This window comes from Jaculus jaculus, chromosome 1, assembly GCF_020740685.1.
Source record: "Jaculus jaculus isolate mJacJac1 chromosome 1, mJacJac1.mat.Y.cur, whole genome shotgun sequence".
NCBI lineage: Eukaryota > Metazoa > Chordata > Mammalia > Rodentia > Dipodidae > Jaculus > Jaculus jaculus.
In genome coordinates this window covers 278,048,149-278,069,642 of record NC_059102.1, presented here as the reverse complement: position 1 = coordinate 278,069,642, position 21,494 = coordinate 278,048,149, and the positions used below count along the sequence as shown (strand labels likewise).

The 21,494-nt window shown below is 39.2% G+C and overlaps 1 protein-coding gene and 1 non-coding gene across 2 annotated transcripts in view; one reads left to right on the top strand and one right to left on the bottom strand.

Moving 5' to 3' along the window:
• Positions 1 to 21,494, bottom strand: part of Kif14 (kinesin family member 14) — a 97,957-nt gene that overhangs the window by 17,068 nt on the left and 59,395 nt on the right. The window contains exons 21-23 of the mRNA XM_004659461.3: positions 18,865 to 18,994; positions 13,939 to 14,039; positions 7,872 to 7,966 (exon numbers count right to left, since the gene is read on the bottom strand). Coding sequence (XP_004659518.2) covers positions 7,872 to 7,966; positions 13,939 to 14,039; positions 18,865 to 18,994 — 326 coding nt within the window. The remainder of the gene's footprint in view (positions 1 to 7,871; positions 7,967 to 13,938; positions 14,040 to 18,864; positions 18,995 to 21,494) is intronic.
• LOC123457878 lies at positions 9,898 to 10,030 on the top strand. Its single transcript, XR_006635236.1, has one exon. It is a non-coding gene; the product is annotated as a small nucleolar RNA SNORA33 (small nucleolar RNA).

Below are 21,494 nucleotides of genomic sequence, written 5' to 3'. Positions count from 1 at the left end.
GTAGTCTCACGGCGGCCTTGAACTCATGGTGATCCTCCTACCTCTGCCTCCCAAGTGCTGGAATTAAAAGTGTGTGCGGAGACTTCCGGTTAAGATGGCGGCGTAGGTACCACGCCAAAGCAGCCTAGGGGGGAAAAAGACCAAAAAAACTCAGCAAAATACACGTTTTTACTAAAAAGTGAGGTATATAGGAAATTGAGGCGGCAGCGGAGAAGTAGAAGAGTTATAGAATAGCCAGAGCCCGCACAGGCGGGATAAGCGGCTCCAGCGGCTCAGGCAGCTCGGCCAACCGCCGCAGCCGCGGCGCAGCAGAAAACCGCCAGACCAGCTCGAGCCGCAGGAAAAGCCAGGTGCGGGATTTTCCCCTCACACCGCGCTCTCCGCAACTCGGGAAACGTGAGGGGAGAGCGGCAGCGAGCAGGGGAGGAGAAGACCGCGAGGTAGAAGAACACGTGGAGCAGCGAGACAACCAGAGAAGCTGCGGCTCCCTCCCCTCCCCCACCGCCTGAGCCCAGCTCCAGCGAACACAGCAGCGGCCCGGGACCCGGCCACGCCAACTTGGGCTGACAGCGGGACCCAAGCAGGAGCAGAGTTCGGCAGCAACTTCAGCGGCTCCAGCACCGGTACCAGCGGCCCCAGCAGCAGCGGCCCCAGGAGCGGCAGCGGCGGCAGATCCCGCAGCAGCGGCTTCGGGGGGAGCAGCGGCGGTGGTCACGGGCGGCAGCTTAAGCAGTGGTGGTGGCTCCGGTGGTGGCAGCTATAGGAGCAGCGGAGGCAGCAGCAGCGGCTCGGTTTGCCCCGTAGGAAAAGCAAGTGCCCAGCTCCAGAAATCAGAACAGCAGCCTGACGACCCAGGCAGCAACTTGACTGAGACCAAAATCACCCAAGGTAACTGGGATTGCACCAGGGAAGGGTCTCACTGGTCACAAGCTGACTTGGATCCCTCAACAGACCAGAAATCTAAACCTCCTTCTTGATAGAAGATCTGGTCATTATAATAACTACTCTTGCATACTTACTCGGGGCTGTTTTTGATTGAATGTGTACAGTGTTTAGTTAAATTTTAGAATCTACCTGTATTTTATTCCACTCAGCCTGCTTGAATACTCCTATAGCAGGGAAACTCAACCCCTAAGAACATCTTTGTAGATACTCTGAGAGTCTTAAGAGCCACACCTAATACCTTAAGGTCCTACCCTGAAAATATATTACATCAAATCAATTGATACAGCTAAGAATACACAGCTAGCTAGAAAATCCAAGCATAAACTTAATCCAAGATGCAAAAATATATACATTATAACACAAGAAACACTAAAAAGCAAGATGATATAAATCCACCTAAAAGTATTAATGCATCAGAAATGTCCTCCAGAGAGAAAGAGTTAGAGGAAATGCCTGAGAAAGAGTTCAAAAGAATAATTATAAATATGTTCCAAGAGGTCAAAGAACACATGAAAACAATCAAGGAAGAAATCAAAGAGGAAATCAAAGGAATCAAAGAAGAGGCAGGACACCAATTTAATGAAATAAAGAAGGCAATACAAGACATAAATAGGGAAATAGAAATAATAAAGAAAAACCAGTCAGAATTACTAGCAATGAAGAACACAGTTAATGAAATAAAAAACTCTGTAGAAAATCTCACCAGTAGGATGGATGAGGGAGAGGACAGAATATCTAAGCTAGAAGACCAGGTGGCAGACCTAATGCAGTCCAACAAAGAGAAAGACAAACTTATAGAAAAGTATGAGTGGGAATTTCAAGATATTCGGGACACTATGAAAAGATCCAATATAAGAATTCAGGGCATAGTAGAAGGAGAAGAACTCCACTCCAGAGGCATAGTAGGCATCTTCAACAAAATCATAGAGGAAAATTTCCCCCAATTGGGAAAGAGGTGCCAATACAGATACAGGAAGCCTTTAGAACCCCAGCCAGACAAAACCCAGAAAGAACCTCTCCTCGCCATATTATAATCAAACTTCCAAACACACAAACCAAAGAAAAAATATTGAAAGCAGTTAGAGAGAAAAATCAAGTTACCTACAAAAGCAAGCCCATCAAGATTACAGCAGATTATTCAACACAAACTTTTAAAGCCAGAAGGGCTTGGAGTGATATATTCCAAGTTCTGAAAGATAACAACTGTCAACCAAGGTTACTTTATCCTGCAAAGTTATCCATTCAAATAGATGGAGAAATAAAGACATTCCATGACAAAAGCAGGTTAAAGGAGTATTTGAAGACAAAACCAGCTCTACAGAAAATACTTGATAGAATCCTCCATGCTGAACAAAAGGAAAAGCACACATATAAGGAACCTAGAAAAAACAAGCTATACTCAAATACCAGTTAACAGAAGAGAGCACAGGTAGAACCAGTAACAAACACACACACACAAAAATGGCAAACATAAATACACACCTTTCAATAATATCTCTTAATATCAACGGTCTCAATGCCCCAACGAAAAGACATAGATTTGCAGACTGGGTTAAAAAGCAGGATCCTACAATTTGTTGTCTCCAAGAAACTCACCTTTCTACAAAGGATAGACACTATCTTAGGGTGAAAGGTTGGAAGACGGTGTTTCAAGCAAATGGGCCTAGAAAACAAGCAGGGGTTGCTATCCTAATATCAGACAGGGTAGACTTTAGTCCGACGTTAGTCAAGAAAGATAAGGAAGGTCACTTTATATTGATTAAGGGCACACTCCAACAGGAGGACATTACAATCCTAAACATATATGCACCTAACATGGGGGCTCCCAAATTCGTCAAACAAACACTATTAGAACTAAGGTCACAGATAACACCAAACACAGTGGTGGTGGGTGACTTTAACACCCCACTCTCATCAATTGACAGGTCATCCAGGGAAAGAATAAACAGAGAGGCATCTGGACTAAATGAGGTCATAGAAGGAATGGACCTAACAGATATATACAGGACATTTCATCCAAAGGCTGCAGAATATACATTCTTTTCAGCAGCACATGGAACATTCTCTAAAATAGACCATATATTAGGACATAAAGCAAATCTTAACAAATTCAGGAAAATTGAAATAATTCCTTGCATTCTATCTGACCACAATGGAATTAAACTACAAATCAGTAGCAAGAAAGGCTATAGAGCATACACAAAATCATGGAAACTAAACAATACACTACTAAATGATGAGTGGGTCAATGAAGAAATCAAAAAGGAAATCAAAAAATTTATAGAGTCAAATGATAATGAGAACACAACATACCAAAATCTCTGGGACACAATGAAGGCAGTTCTAAGAGGTAAATTTATAGCCTTAAGTGCCTATATTAAGAAATTAGAAAGGTCGCAAGTAAACGACCTAATGCTTCGCCTTAAAGCCTTGGAAAAAGAAGAACAAGGCAAACCAAAAATTAGTAGGCGGGAAGAAATAATAAAGACTAGGGCAGAAATTAATGAAATAGAAACAAAAAGAACAATCCAAAGAATTAATGAAACAAAGAGTTGGTTCTTTGAAAGGATAAACAAGATTGATAAACCCTTAGCAAATCTGACCAAAAGAAAGAGAGAAGAGACACAAATTAATAAAATCAGAGATGAACAAGGCAACATCACAACAGATTCCAGAGAAATTCAAAAAATCATAGGGACATACTACAAAAGCATATAGTCCACAAAGTATGAAAATCTGAAAGAAATGGATGATTTCCTTGATCTATATGACCTACCTAAATTAAATCAAAATGAGATTAATCACTTAAATAGACCTATAACAAACATGGAGATACAAACAGTTATCAATAATCTCCCAACTAAAAAAAGCCCAGGCCCGGATGGATTCACTGCTGAATTTTACCAGACTTTTAAGGAAGAACTAACACCATTGCTTCTTAAGCTTTTCCAGGAAATAGAAAAAGAAGGAATTCTACCAAACTCCTTCTATGAGGCCAGCATCACCCTGATACCAAAACCAGGCAAAGATAGAACAAAAAAAGAAAATTACAGACCAATCTCCCTCATGAACATAGATACAAAAATTCTCAACAAAATATTGGCAAACAGAATACAAGAGTATATCAAAAAGATCATTCACCCTGCCCAAGTAGGCTTTATCCCAGAGATGCAGGGATGGTTCAACATACGCAAATCTATAAATGTAATACATTACATAAACGGGTTGAAGGACAAAAATCACATGATCATCTCATTAGATGCAGAGAAAGCATTTGACAAAATCCAACATCCCTTCATGATAAAAGTCCTACAGAGACTGGGAATAGAAGGAACATATCTCAATATAATAAAGGCTATTTATGACAAGCCTACAGCCAACATATTACTAAATGGGGAAAAACTGGAAGCTTTTCCACTAAAATCAGGAACAAGACAAGGGTGTCCACTGTCCCCACTTCTATTTAATATAGTTTTGGAAGTCTTAGCCATAGCAATAAGGCAAGAGACACACATAAAAGGGATACAAATTGGAAAGGAAGAAATCAAGTTATCATTATTTGCAGATGACATGATTCTATACATAAAGGACCCTAGAGACTCTACTTGCAAGCTGTTAGAGCTGATCAAAACCTACAGCAATGTAGCAGGATACAAAATAAATACACAGAAATCAGTAGCCTTCATATATGCTAACAACAAACACACAGAGGATGAAATCAGAGAATCACTCCCATTCAAAATTGCATCAAAAAAAATAAAATACCTTGGAATAAACCTAACCAAGGAAGTAAAGAATCTATACAATGAGAACTTTAAAACACTCAAGTGAGAAATTGCAGAAGACACTAGAAAGTGGAGAAACATCCCTTGTTCCTGGATTGGAAGAATCAATATTGTGAAAATGGCAATCTTACCTAAAGCAATCTACACATTTAATGCAATCCCTATCAAAATTCCAAAGGCTTTCTTCATGGAAATAGAAAAAACAATCCAAAAATTCATTTGGAATCACAAAAAACCTCGAATATCTAAAATAATACTGAGCAACAAAAAAGAGGCTGGTGGTATCACCATACCTGATTTTAACCTATACTACAGAGCCATAGTAACAAAAACAGCATGGTACTGGCACAAAAACAGACATGTAGATCAGTGGAACAGAATAGAGGACCCAGATGTAAGCCCAAGTAGCTATAGCCACCTGATATTCGATAAAAATGCCAAAAATTCTCATTGGAGAAGAGACAGCCTCTTCAGCAAATGGTGTTTTGAAAACTGGATAAATATCTGCAGAAGGATGAAAATAGATTCTTCTCTCTCGCCATGCACAAGAATTAAGTCCAAATCGATTAAAGACCTTAACATCAGACCGGAAACTTTGAAACTGCTAGAGGAAAAAGTAGGGGAAACCCTTCAACATATTGGTCTTGGCAAAGACTTTCTGAATACAACCCCAATTGCTCAGGCAATAAAACCACAGATTAACCACTGGGACCTAATGAAATTACAAAGATTTTGCACCGCAAAGGACACAGTGAAAAAAGCAAAGAGGCAACCTACAGAATGGGAAAAAATCTTCGCCAGCTATATATCTGATAGAGGATTAATATCTAGGATATACAAAGAACTCAAAAAGTTAAATAATAAGGAATCAAACAAGCCAATCAAAAAAATGGGCTATGGAGCTAAATAGAGAGTTCTCAAAGGAAGAAATACGAATGGCATATAAGCATCTAAAAAAATGTTCTACGTCACTAGTCATCAGGGAAATGCAGATTAAAACTACATTGAGATTCCATCTCACTCCTGTCAGATTGGCCACCATCATGAAAACAAATGATCATAAATGTTGGCGGGGATGTGGAAAAAAAGGAACCCTTCTTCACTGCTGGTGGGAATGCAATCTGGTCCAGCCATTGTGGAAAACAGTGTGGAGGTTCCTAAAACAGCTAGAGATTGATTTACCATATGACCCAGCTATAGCGCTCCTAGGCATATATCCAAAGGACTCATCTCATTTCCTTAGAAGTACATGCTCAACCATGTTTATTGCTGCTCAATTTATAATAGCTGGGAAATGGAACCAGCCTAGATGTCCCTCAACAGATGAGTGGATAATGAAGATGTGGTACATTTATACAATGGAGTTCTACTCAGCGGTAAGGAAAAATGAAGTTATGAAATTTGCAGAAAGTATTATACTAAGTATTATACTAAGTCAGGTAACCCAGGCCCAGAAAGCCAAGCGCCACATGTTCTCTCTCATATGTGGATCCTAGCTACAGATGACTGGGCTTCTGCGTGAGAATGAAAATACTTAGTAGCAGAGGCCAGTAAGTTGAAAAGGAGACATAAAGGGTGGAGAAAGGAAGGGAGGAGGCTACTTAATAGGTTGATATTGTATATATGTAATTACAATGATTGTAATGGGGAGGTAATATGATGGAGAATGGAATTTCAAACGGGAAAGTGTGGGGGTGGGGAGGGAGGGAATTACCATGGGATATATTTTATAATCATGAAAAATGTTAATAAAAATTAAAAAAAAAAAAAAGTGTGTGCTACCACACCCGGCCTATTCTTTGCATTTTACTTACTGAAAAATAATAGGGCTGGAGAGATAACTCAGTAGGTAAAGTGCTTGCCATGAAAGCATTAAGACCTGAATTAAGAGCCCTATCTCCCACATAAAAACCAGGTATAAATTTATAATAGCTGGGAAATGGAACCAGCCTAGATGTCCCTCAACAGATGAGTGGATAATGAAGATGTGGCACATTTATACAATGGACTTCTACTCAGCGGTAAAGAAAAATGAAGTTATGAAATTTGCAGAAAAATGGATGGACCTGGAAAGGATTATACTAAGTGAGGTAACCCAGGCCCAGAAAGCCAAGCACCACATGTTCTCTCTTATATGTGGATCCTAGCTACAGATGATTGGGCTTCTGCGTGAGAATGAAAATACTTAGTAGCAGAGGCCAGTAAGGTAAAAAGGAGACATAAAGGGTAGCGAAAGGAAGGGAGGAGGATACTTAATAGGTTGATATTGTATATATGTAAGTACAATGATTGTAATGGGGAGGTAATATGATGGAGAACGGAATTTCAAAGGGGAAAATGTGGGGGTGGGGAGGGAGGGAATTACCACAGGATATATTTTATAATCATGGAAAATGTTAATAAAATTTTAAAAAATTGAAAAAAATAAAAATATAAAAAAAAATAAACCAGGTATAGAAGAATACCCTGTAATTACAGTGCTGGGGAGGCAGAGACAAGACATCTGGGACTTGCTGGTTAGCTTCTCTAGCCAAATCAATGGGCTCTGGGTTCAATGAGAGATTCTGTCTCAAAAATTAAGGTGCAGAACATGAGGAAGACACGACATTAACCTCTGACCTGCAAAAACAATCATGCTCACAAACAAACAAACACACATACATATACACATACATACATACATACATACATACATACATACAATGTACACCACACATACATACAAAAGCAGGATATACTTAGACATTTGTAAACATGTATCTGTTAAATTTGGTTAATACCACCATGTTTTGGTCTTTCAAGGTAGACCTTGCTCCAGCCCAGGCTGACCTAGAATTCATGATATAGTCTTAAACTGGCCTCAAACTCAGGGTGATCCTCCTACCTCTGCCTCCTTGAGCCCTGGGATTAAAGGTGCCATAATGCCTAGCATCTTCTACATTTGAATTGGCTACTCTACTAAAAGGCTTTAAGATAAATCAGCATAAAGGATTTTAGAAGCAAAAGCACCATCCAATCCACTCTCTTCATTTTACAGAGGAAATACAAGCTTCTAGGAAATGTGGTATCTGCACATGGCAGAAGATAGATCAAGAACCTAATGCTTTCCCCACTATATAGACAGTTTGATAGAAATGATACCTGATGAATGTGAAGAATGTAATTTCGGAAATGAGTGGACCTGTATGTCATGTAAACAACCAGAAATTCTCCTATTCTTCATTAAACTTCTGCTCCTGAATAAAAGATAAACCATAAGATTAATGGATATATACCATACAGAATATTATTAATAATGTGGCCAGTATGGTGGCACATATCTAAAATGCCAGCACTCAGGCTGAGACAGGATAATGGAAAATTTAAGGCTAGCCTGGGCTACATAATGAGACCCTGTCTTGAAATAATATTATTTTTAATTTCCCTAAAGAAAACAGGCATGCATGTTATCTTTCTATCAAGAACTAATTCATTTGGATTACTGAACAAGGATTATGCTGTGAGGGCTGGAGAGATGACTCAGCAGCTAAGACAATTGCCTGCCAGGTCTAATGACCCAGGTTTGATTCCCAAGTACCTACATAAAGCCAGATGCATGAAGTGGCACATGCGTCTAGAGTTCTTTACACTGGCTGGAAATCCTGGCATGCCCATTCTGTCTATCTTATCTGTTTGCAAAATAATAATAATAATAACAATAGTAGATAGATAAATAGATAGATAGATAGATAGATAGATAGATAGATGATAGATAATAGATACGTAGATAGATACATAGATAGATAGATAGATAATAGATACATAAATAGATATATAGATAATAGATAGATAGTAGGTAGGTAGGTAGGTAGGTAGGTAGGTAGATAGATAGATAGATAGATAGATAGATAGATAGATAGATGATAGATACATGGAAAGGAACAAATGAAGCTGGGAGGTGTGTAGGGGTCATATTGAAGTTGACTTTGTAAACAACTAAGGAAACTTAGATTTCTGTCCTGAGAGAATTATCCAGGGAATGATTTTAAACAAGGAAAAGGTCTAGGTAAAAGAACATCTAATAATACTTGCAACACAGTGTGAAAAGTACAGCTTTGAAGTACAGCACTATAACATATGAAGAAAATGATACTTTTTAATATAGCTTTTCCCCTCAACCTTCAAAACACAGAAGTATCTCCTTTGAATATGGCTGGCTACTTAGCTATTCCCCTTTCTAACAGCTTGGCCAGTATTCCTGTTACTGGACAAAGTAGTACAGTTTATTTTTATTTTTGACAGACAAAGGCAGAGAGACAATGGGTGCACCAGGGCCCTTTAGCAGCTGTGAACAAACTCCAGACTGATGTACCCCCTTGCACACATGTGCAATATTGTGTGTTTGCATTACTTTGCATCTGGCTACATGGGACCTGGAGATTCAAACATGCATTCTTAGGCTTCGCAGGCAAGCACCTTAACTGGTAAGCCATCTCTCCAGCATAGTTTTATCTGGCATTCATGCATCATTTTAAGAAACTCCAAAACCAACTCACTGTAAGAATGAAACTACTTCAGCAGTGATCCAGATTCTTTGGTGACTTTTCTTTTTTTCAGTTATTTATTTGTTTGTTTATTTGCAAGGAGAGACAAGAAATGGGCATACAAAGCCTTTTGCCACTGTAAACGAACTCCAGATGCATATACCACTTTGTGCATCTGGCTTTATGTGGATCTGGGACATCAAACCCAGGCCATCAGACTGTTAGCAAGCACCTTTAACCACTGAGCCATCTCTTCAGCTCCTGTTTGGTACCTTTTCTAACATAACTTTCTACTACTATTGATCTACTAAAAGAAAATAAAATATATAGGAAATGGGTGGATTTGGAAACAATCATATTAAGTGAAGTCACTCAAACTCAGAAAGACCAAAACTGCATGTTCTTTATGACTTGCAGATCTTAGCATGTAATGTCTGTAAGTATGTATATATAAGGGGGCACATGTGAATTAAACCTATAAAGACAATAATGAAAGTGAATATAAACAGATGTGTTGGAAGAGGTGGGAGGGAAGGGCAAAAGGATGCATTTGATGCATGGAAGAGAAGACTGGGGGAGAAGTGGGGCAAGATGGGAAGATAGAAATTTAAAAAAAAAAAAAGTACATTAAAATGCCAGAATAGAAGCCAGCTAACTAATAGGTCTGCTTATCTGAATGTGTTTCTGCAGAAATGTAGAGAGCTGGCAATGGTGATGCCATGTTACAAGCCTTAAGGACAGTTGAGGTCATTAAGGTCCCTGAAAATGGCTATAATACCTTAATGTTGAAGCATTTTCTTAAGACTTAATTTTAATGTAACTTGTTCTAAGTTTAATGAAAGCTAAGAATTAATAAATTGCATATTTTTTTGAAGAAAAAAAAATGCCAGAATAGGGGCTGGAGAGATGGCTTAGTGGTTAAGATGCATGCCTGTGAAGCCTAAGGACCCAGGTTCAATTCTCCAGGTCCCACGTAAGCCAGATGCATATAGTGGCACATGGGTCTGCAGTGGCTACAGGCCCTGGCACACCCATTCTCCCTCTCTCTCCCTCTAATAAACAAATAAAAATGAATACTTAAAATGCCAAAATAAGGGGGCTGTGGAGATGGCTCAGTGGTTAAAGGTGCTTGCTTGCAAAGCCTTCCTGCCTGGGTTTAATTCTCTAGTAAACCCATAAAACCAGATGCCCAACGTAGCACATACGTCTGAAGTTCCTCTGCTGTGGCAGCAGGCCCTGGCTCACCCATTCATATTCTCTCTCCCCCTCCCTCTTTGCTCTTTCAATTAAAAAAAAAAACAAAAAACTTTGAATGAATATGCCAGAATGAGTGATACCTAAATAAAACCACAAAAATACAACTGATAAGAGTAAGTATAAGTTTTCAAATAGTACAGTTTAAAAAAATTATTTTTCTACATTGTAGTGAAAGGAAAAGTGAAGTTAAACAAGGAAGCTTTACTCATTTTTTTTTCTTTTTAGAAGTTTTATTCTTGAAACACTATCATTTTAAACAAGGTTTAAACCAAATAAAGAAAATGCCTGTCACATTCCTTTCAAAGAGATTTTACTTACCTGTCAATAGTACATATCATAATTCATGGCAGCCAAACAAGTCTGTTTTATTACAGAATACTCATGGCATATTATTGCCCAGTAGCAGTTCTATAATTAAGAAACTGTCATTGTTTCCATTACCTGCAGACATTCTCAGAGTTTCAAGTTCTGTCATAAACATTCTTACAAGGCTGAAACTTCATACACAAGGTCTCAGACTCACAGCAATTCATTGTTTAAAAAAATATGATACCTTTAAATTACACAAGTTCTCAAAAGTATCTTTGCCAAATGAAAACAACTAATTTCAAAATCATAGAAAATATTAAGACAAATTTTAAATTTTTGGTAACATTTTAAATTTCTGTTGGTTTCCTATTAGCAAAAAGTCAACAGGAAATAAGATGTAAACCACCAACATTTAATAGGCTAAATATTAGTTAGTCCTTTGATTATTAATGCTCATATTGTGATACAAGATTTGCATATATAAAGTTTATACTTGTTTATAATGAAAACAGCAAGGAAATACAAAAGAGAGAGAGACAGAGAGACAAAGAATGGACACACCAGGTCCTCCAGCTGCTACAAACTCCAGAAGCATGCGCCTCTTTGTGCATCTGGCTTTATGTGAGTACTGGTGAATCAAACCCAGGCCATCAAGCTTTGCAAGTAAGCACCTTTAGTTGCCGATCCATCTCTCCAACACCCTGTTTTTATTGTTTTGATGATGCTATTCTCTCATATGCAATAGAGGCATCTTAGGGAACACCATTTTCCTCTAGTCAGTCACCGAACTTAAAACCAGTTCTGGGCTGGAGAGATGGCTTAGCAGTTAAGCACTTGCCTGTGAAGCCTAAGGACCCTGGTTCGAGGCTCAGTTCCCCAGGTCCCATGTTAGCCAGATGTACAAGGGGGCACACGCGTCTGGAGTTCGTTTGCAGAGGCTGGAAGCCCTCGTGCGCCCATTCTCTCTCTCTCTCTCCCTCTGTCTGTCTTTCTCTCTGTGTCTGTTGCTCTCAAATTAAAAAAAAAAAAAAAAAACAGTTCTGCTCAGCCCTAGTTCAGGACTTAACTGACTCTCCTTTCTTTCATTCCTGTTCATAAAGAGAAGGGGCAGTTTTGTTTTTTTTTTTCCACCTGGGGTTCCTCAGGAATGGTAGACAGTATTCATCACAGAAATATTTGTTTGAAAACAAACTAGAGGGCTAAATGTTCCAAGACTCAGGCCCTTCATACAGTTTTGTCTCTATATTCTAAGCATCTGAGGTCTAAGCAGAAGTAGATTTTTCTTGAAAACCATTTATTCACTATTGAAGTTATTTTATGTCTTTTTTTTTTTTTTTTTTGGTTTTTCGAGTTAGGGTCTCACTCTGGCTCAGGCTGACCTGGAATTCACTATGTAGTCTCAGGGTGGCCTCGAACTCTCGGCGATCCTCCTACCTCTGCCTCCCGAGTGCTGGGATTAAAGGCATGCGCCACCACACCCGGCTTTATTTTATGTCTTGATAAGTAATACACCTGTCATGGTAGAAGTTCTCTATAACTATGATTTGTTCGTCTATGATAACTATACAAACTTGAGTGAATATAAAATTATGTAACTTATAATAAAATATCTTGACCATATCAAATTCTTGAGAAAAGGAAATTTAAAAGCACTATTATTCCTTTTTTAGAGGAAATTACATTTATTCTATCTAAGCTGCTCTTTAAATGAGTACAATGAAATACTATACATTCTTGTTCTCCTAACAGACTAATGTACAGTTTAATGCTTTGAGAAATAGAATTCAGTCACTACCACATAATTCCATTTATATTTCTGAGTTCTCATTATAGACATGTCATAACAACAGATCTTTTAAAATAAGTAAATTAGGGCTGGAGAGATGGCTCAGTGGTTACAGGTGCTTGCTTTTAAAGCCTCATGACCTGGGTTCGATTCCCCAATACCCACATAAACCCAGACCAAAAAATGGCACATGTACCTGGAGTTTGTTTTTAGTGGCAGGAGGTCCTGGTATGCCCATACACACAAACACATTTTCCCTCTCTCAAATAAATTTTTTAAATCACATGGGAAGCTGGGCGTGGTGATACACACCTTTAATCCCAGCCCTTGGGAGGCAAAGGTAGAAACACCACTATGAGTTCAAGGCCAGCCTGGAACTAGAGTGAGATCCAGGTCAGCTTGGACTAGGGTAAGACCCTACCTTGAAAAAAACAATCAAAACACTAATTTTTTATATATACACAAAAACCAAAAACAAACAAACAAAACCAAGGAAACTAGTAAGAAAAATGATTTTACCAGGCTGGAGAGATGGCTCAGTAATTAAGGTACCTGCCTATAAAGCTTAACAACCCAAGATTAACTCTCCAGTACCCATGTAAAGCCAGATGCACAAATTGGCACATGCACCTGGAGTTCATATGTAGTGTTTTTGGAGGCCCTAGAGTACCCATTTACACATACACACACACTCTCTCTCTGCTTGCAAAGAAATAAATTTAAAAAAAAAATAAAAATTGGGCTAGAAACATGGGTTAGTGGTTATAGCACTTGCCTATGAAGCCTAAGGACCCAGATTTGACTTCCCAGAACCTATGTAAGCCAGATGCCCATGGTGACACATGTGTCTGGAGTTTGTTTGCAGTGGCTAGAGAGGCCCTGGCACACCCATGCTTGCTTGTTCACTCTCTGTCTCTCTCTCAAAAACAAATAAAATATTTTTTAAACTCTATTTTTACTTATTTGAGGGGGGGCAGAGGGAGAGAATGGGCGCACCAGGGCCTCCAGCTACTGCAAATAAACTCCAGATGCATGTGGCCCCTTGTGCATCTGGCTTATGTGGGTCCTGGGGAAATCAAACCGAGGTCCTTTGGCTTTGCAAGCAAATACCTTAACTGCTAAGCCATCTCTCCAGCCTTAAAATATTTTTTTTAAGTAAAAATAAGCCAGGTGTGGTGGTGCATGCCAGCACTCAGGAGGCAGAGGTAGGAGAATCGTCATGCGTTCGAGGCCACCGTAAGACTACATAGTGAATTCCAGGTCAGCCTGAGCTAGAGTGAGACTCTACCTTGAAAAAACAAATAAACAAACAAAAAAGTAAAGATGATTTTACCTCCTTCTAGAAAGTGAAGAAACTGGTGCATTTGTAATGTCAGGCTCCCATTCATCTTCAGGATCACAGAAGACATCTTCACCCCTGTTATTACCATTACTCTAAGAAAAAAAAAAATGTACAGTTTCCATCAATTGAATGAAAGACATTTTACAACTAAAGGAAAAAATTAATTTGTTACTTTAAAACAAAATTATAGGCTAAGGAGAAAGCTGAGCCGATTAAGTGTGCTTGCCTTGCAAGTATGAGGACCTGAGTCTAATCCTTAGAAACCACAAAAAAAATCTGGGAGTCCTTGCACATGATTGAAATCCCAGAGGTGGAGAGGCAGAGAGAGGAGGAGTATCCCTAGGACTCAGCCAGCCAGGATAACCTAACAGGTGAGTTTTAGACAATAGTTCTGAGAAACAACACCTGAGGTTGTCTTTTGGTCTCCACATAAACCTACACACACACACACACACAAAGCATAAAATTAGAAAATTACAAGTAATCGGATAAGTCATTTTAAAAATCACAATACAACTTCCGGTTAAGATGGCAGCAAAGTAGCTACACCTAAGCAATGTAGAGGAGAAATTTTAAAAAGCCAGCAAAATATACTCTCCCACCAAGAAGTGAAGGTGTACAAGAAATTATCAATCTCAGCAGAGAAGCAAGAGAGACACGGGCTTGTAGCAACCACAGAAGCAGGCAGAATCAGCTCCCACAGCAGTGTAGGTCCACCGCAGCTGCCAGGCTCTGCCTGCGCCACAGGAGAAGCCATGTGACAAGATTTTTCACTCACACCAGCCTCCTCACAGTCAAGAAACCTAAAGGAGAAGACAACAGGGACCAGCTGAGTGGCTCATAAGAAAGATTACTGGGACCAGCTATGCAGCTCTGGTACAACTTCAGGCACCCTCCACAGCCTCCCCTCCCCTATCCACCAGCATCAGCAACCACAGAAGACCTAGAGAAGGAAAGTCAGCTACACAGCACCCAGCACAGGCAATGAGAGCCATGGGCCCATCTACCCAGCCAGCCTAGCCAAGCCCACAGCACTGTAAAGAGGGACCCAAGTGGGCCCGCAGCATAGCTGAGACCAAAGCCATCCCCAAAGGTAACAGGGCCTATTTACATTAGGTCAGAACTGGCCACAAAACCTAGTATATAGGCTGGTATTGGAAGTGCTAATTGCACCTTCCATGTAAGGGCAGGTTATGTGCTAGATTGGATTGATGGTTGGCTTTGCCATCCTTAAATAAGCTGCATTTTTGGTATTGTCCTTTGTTGCTTCCTGATTCACAGTGCCTTTGTCATCGTCTTCTGACATTCTTGGGGACCGCATCTCACTGAGCCCCAGGTTGACCTGGAACCCTTTACAGACCAGAAATAGTCTTCCAGTTGACAGGATTAAGGGTGTGGGGCAATACATACCCTTAGGAACTTTGACTTTGTTAAATTATGTTTGTCTTAATACCCACTCTTACCCCATGCTGGTTTTGACTGACTGTATATATTGCTCAGGTGTATTTTAGAATTTGCCTGTATTTTCCTCCACTCAGCCTACTAGAATACTTGCATAGTAGACATATCCAACACCTAAGGTGACTTCTGTTACTCTGAAAGTCACATAAGAGCCACACCTGGTACCTTGAGCTCCTACCCTTAAAGATACATAACATTGGATTTACACATCCACAAATACTGCAGATAATTAGAAAACGCAAGCATCAAATTAACACAAGTTGCAAAACTCTCTATAGTACAAGATAGACAAAAAAAATCAAGACAATGTAATCCACCAAAAATGACTTCCAGTGAGACTGATTTAGGCAAAATTCCTGACAAAGATTTCAAAAGAGTGATTAGCCAGACATGGTGGCAGACACCTTTAATCCCAGCACCTGGGAGGCAGAAATAGGAGGATCATTGTAAGTTCGAGGCCACCCTGAGGATACATAGTGACACATGCCTTTTATCCCAGCACTTGGGAGGCAGAGGTAGGAGGATTGTCATGAGTTCCAGTCCAGCCTGAGACTACATAGTGAATTCCAGATCAGCCTGGGCTAGTGATTCCCTGCCTCAAAAAAATAAAATAAAACAAAATAGGGCCAGGCATGGTGGTGCACATCTTTAATCCCAGCACTTGAGAGTCAGAGGTAGGAGGATTGCTAGGAGTTCAAGGCCACCCTGAGATAACATTGTGAATTCCAGGTCAGCCTCAGCTAGAGTGAGACCCTACCTCAAAAAAACAAAATAAGTAAATAAAATAAAATTGAAAAAATAAATCTACCAATAAAATCAAGCTGAAATCACTAAATATATCAATAATTTAGAAGATAACTGAATTAAGAAATTAAAAATTATTATAAAATTAGAAGAGGTTATGAAAATAAAAACACTAAAATCTCAGGAGAGAAAAATATAATCTGACGATATTAAGATATAATCACAGATTGAAGATATACCTCAGTGGTAAAGTGATTGCTTCGTATGCATGAGGTTCTAGATTTCATTCCCAACAACAAACACACACACCCACACACACACCCCATGAAATGATTATTCCTATCTTGGTTGACTATGCTGATGATGATAAACTGTAAATTAAATACTTAAGCAATATCAATCAATTAAACATCTACCAAAACACTATGAGAGTTGACTCAGAGAAAGTATAAATATGTGGAAAAATAAGTAAAGAACTTTAATGAATGGATGGAAATAGTAAGTTAAGAAGGAGGAAAACTTACTCAGTGGAATTTCATGTTACATTAAAGGCAGGAATGATAATGTCTTCAATACTGTCTGTTTTAAATGCATACTTGCCTGCAAAGTCTAATGACCCGAGTTCAATTATAAAGCCAGATGCACAAAGTGGTACATACCTCTGGAATTAGTCTGTAGCAGCTGGAGGCCCTAGTGTGCCCATTTTCTCTGCCTGTCTCTATTTTACCTCTCTCTGCTTGCAACTAAATAAATTCTTTTTAAAAAATATGTTAAAATATAAAAGAGGGTTGGAGAAATGGCTTAATGGTTAAGGCACTTGCTTGCAAAACCAAAGGACCCAGGTTCGATTCCCCAGTATCCACGTAAAGCCTGATTGATGCATAAGGTGGCACATGCAACTGGAGTTCGTTTCCAGTGGACAGAGGCCCTAGCATTCCCATTTTTGCGCTCTCAAATAAATAAATAAAATATTTTTAAAAAATTAAATACACAGCTGGTCATGGTGGCACATGCCTTTAATCCCAGCACTTGGAAGGCAGAGGTAGGAGGATCGCCAAGTTCAAGGCTACCCTGAGACGACATAGTGAATTCCAGGACAACCTGAGCTAGAATGAGACATTACCTCAAGGAAAAATAAATAAATACACAATTAACAACTCATTATAGAAAAATCATTAATACTTATAAATTAAAGCTACTCACTAGAACTGGAGGCCCTAGTGCACCCATTCTCTCCCCCGCCTTTCTTAAACATACACACACACAAACACACATATAAATAAATAAATAATATTTTTAAAAATATGTTTTATGGGGTTGGGAGTTGGCTTAGCAGTTAAAGGAACTTCCCTGTAAAACCTGATAGCCTGGGCTTGATTCTCCAGTCCTCACATAAAATCAGACACACAAAGTGGCACATGTGTCTGGAGTTCATTTGTAGGAGTGGGAGGCATCGACACACCCATTATCTTCACCTTTATCTCACTGTCTCTCAAATAAACAAACCAATTTTTAAAAATGTTTTACTGTGCTGCATAGATAGCTCAGTGGTTAAGGCACTTGCCTGCAATACCTAACAACCCAGGTTCGATTCCTTCATACCCACATAAAGGTAGATGTACAAAGTGATGCATGCATCAGGAATTAGTTTGAAATGGCCAGAGGTCCTGGCACACCCATTCTCTCTTTCTCTAATAAATAAAATATATTTTTAAATATTTTTTCTATCCTTAAGCTTAAAAATAAAAAATTGTAGTCAGGCGTGGTGGCACACACCTTTAATCCCAGCACTTGGGAGGCAGAGGTAGGAGGATTGCTATGAGTTTAAGGCCACCCTGAGCATACAGAGTGAATTCTAGGTCAGCCTGGACTAAAGTGAAACCCTACCTCGAAAAACCTAAATAAATAAATTAATTAAAATTAAAATTAAAAATTGTAACAATAGATTTGGCATTAAATTTCTTTATCACACTGATAAATATTAAAGCAAACCAATAAAACTTCACTTACATGCAAAAACAAAAAATGCATAATTTTTTTTAATTTTCTATTTGAGAGAGAGAGAAAGAGGCAGAGAGAGAGAATAGGCACATCAGAGCTTTTTCAGCCACTGTGAATAAAACTCCAGACATGTGCACTCCCTTATGTGCATGTTCAAATTGCACACTTGCATCACTTTGCATCTGGCTATGTGGTACCCTGAGAATCTGTAAATTAAATATTTAAGAAATATCAGTCAATTAAACCACTAAGCCATCTCTCTAGCCCAAAAATGCATAATCTTTAATCTTAGGGATTATAGAATCAGACATTTCCTTTGATTCTATTTTTCAAGTTTGATTTATTGAGAATATATCACTTTATATTTTTTATTCAGGAAGTACTTTGATATAGAGTCTCATGTATAATAGGTAGGCCTTAAACACACTATGCTGAGGTGGGCCTTGAACTCCTGATCTTTTTGCTTCTATCTCAGAACTGCTGGGATTACAGACTTGCATAACCATGTTGGGCTTAATTTTAAAAGTTTATAGGGATTTTCAGCCTGCCATGGTGGCTCACACCTTTAATCCTATCACTTGGGAGACAGGAGGATCACCTTGAGTTCAAGACCACCCTGAGACTACATAGTGAATTCTAGGTCAGCATGGGCTAGCATGACCTTGAAAAACCAAAACAAAAAAAATTATGTATTCATATAATATCACAAACCTCATAAAGCTCTTTCATTGCTGCAAGCTTAGATTCAAATTTTTCCAAACTCCAGAAAGTTGAGATGCCAAGTTTGAGGTTACGAACCCGAACAGAAGTTTCAGGGTTGCCTTTGTCCGATGTCTCATCTCTAAAAGAAATGCCAAGAAAATGCTTAACCTAAAAAAAGAACATTCATTTATACTCACAATTTCTGGAGTAGAAAAACCTCCATAAAAACTCAGTCCACTGATTCAATAGTTAAGCATTTTCATTTTTGCAATAATAATCTTATTTTAGTAATAATCATTTCTAATGCTACTATAAAACTTTATATATAAAATATTTAGCAGGCTGGAGTGATGACTTAGCAGTTAAGGCACTTGCCTACAAACCCTAAGGACCCAGGTTCAATTCCTCAGAACCCACATAAGCCAGAAGTTCATGGTTCTGGAGTTAGTTTGTAGTGGCTAAAGGCCCTGGTACAATCATTCCCCTCTCCTTCACTTCTCTCTCTCTTTCAAAAAATACAAATAAATAAAAATAATTTTAAAAAATGCTTAGGGTTGAAGAGATGGTCAGTGGTTAAAGTACTTGCTGAATTCAGATCATTGTTACCAACATAAATGTGGAGCATGATGGCACATACCTATAAACCCAAGGCTCAGAAAGCAGAAGATCCCTGGGGCACGCTGACTAGCTTGACTACCTGAATTGGTGAGCTTTCTCAATAAATAAGGTAGCGAGTTATTGAGGAAGACACCCAATGTCAACTTTTGACCTCTATATCCAAGAGCACATACACATATCCATACATATGTGCACACACATACACACACACAAATATGTAAAAAATCTTTTAAAATCAAAAATGTATTTACACTAAAAAAGTGTTCATAGGACTGGAAGTATGGATCACTGGTACAGCACTTGCCTAGGAGATGTGAAGTTGTGATTTGAATTCTAACACCACAAATACAGAAAGCCAAAAAATAAAATGAAATCCTGATAAACAAATTTTCAACTCAAAAGAAAATCAGGGCTAGAGAGATGGCTCAGTGGTTAAAGGTGCTTGCCTGCAAAACCTGAAGGCCTGGGTTCAATTTCCCAGTACCCACATAAAGCCAGATGCACAAAGTGGCGCATGTATCTGGAGTTCATTTGCAATGGCAAGTGGCACTGGTGTGCCCATATTCTTTATATATATACACACACACACACACAAGCAGAGATATATATACCTTCCTTTCTCAAATAAAAATTACTTTTAAAAAAGAAAATTAGCTAGACATGGTGGCACATGCCTCAATACCAGCACTCTGGAGGCAGAGGTAGGAAGATCATTGTGAGTTCAAGGCCACCCTAAGACTACATAGTGAATTCCAGGTCAGCGTGGGCTACAGTGAGACCCTACTTTGAAAAACAGAAGAAAAAAATTTTTAAAAGCAAGAAAATGAGAACCAGACATAGTGGGATATGGCTTTAATCCCAGCACTCAGGAGGCCAAGGTGGGAGGATTGCTATGAGTTCAAGGCCACCCTGAAACTACATAGTGAATTTCAGGTCAGCCTAGGCTAAAGCAAGATCCTAACTTAAAACAAACAACAACAACAAAAAAGAAAATCAGCAAATTCCTAAAACTAATTGTTAAAACCTCCTAAGTTAGTTCTGAAAGGGAAGTCTCAAAGTGTCACTGGAGATTCTGATACTTGCCCTTGCTGAACAGGGACTCGTGTAGATTTTAAAGAAATTAACATTTTTAAATTGGGGGTGGGGGAGTTTCAAGGCAGGGTCTCATTTTATCCCAGGCTAAACTGGAATTTATTCTGTAGTCCCACCACTGACTCCCGAGTACTGGGATTAAAGACATGTGCCACCATACCCAGCTAATTTTTTGTTGTTGTTGTGTGGTTGGTTTTTCAAGATAGGGTCTTACTCTGGCCCAGACTTACCTGTAATTCACTGTGTGGTCTCAGGGTTGCCTCGAACTCATGGTGATCCTCCTACCACTGCCTGCCAAGTGGTGGGATTAAAGGCGTGCACCACCACACCTTGATAAATTAAAAAATTTTTTTGGTTGTTTCTTTTTTGTTTGTTTGTTTTGAGGTTGAGGTAGGGCCTCACACTAGCCCAGGCTGGCCTGGAATTCACTCTGTATTTTCGGATGACCTCAAACTCATGGTGATCCTCCTACCTCTGCCTCCTGAATGCTGTAATTAAAGGTGTGTGCCACCATACCCAGCTCCCAGCTAATTTTTATTTTCTGTTTATTTTTATTTATTTATTTGAAAGTGGCAGAGAGAGGGAGGCAGATAGAGAGAGAATGAGCATGCCAGGGCCTCCAGACACTGCAAACGAACTCCAGACACATGTGCCACCTTGTGCATCTGGCTTAAATGGGTCCTGGGGAATCAAGCCTCAACTGGGGTCCTTAGTGCTTAACTGCTAAGCCATCTCTCTAGCCCACAGCTAACTTTTTGTTTTGTTTTGTTTTGTTTTGTTTTTGTTTTTTGTTTTGTGAGGTAGGGTCTCACTCTAGCTCAGGCTGACCTGGAATTCATTCTGTAGTCTCAGGGTGCCCTTGAACTCATGGTGATCCTCCTACCTATGCCTCCCGAGTGCTGGGATGAAAGGTGTGTGCCACCATGCCT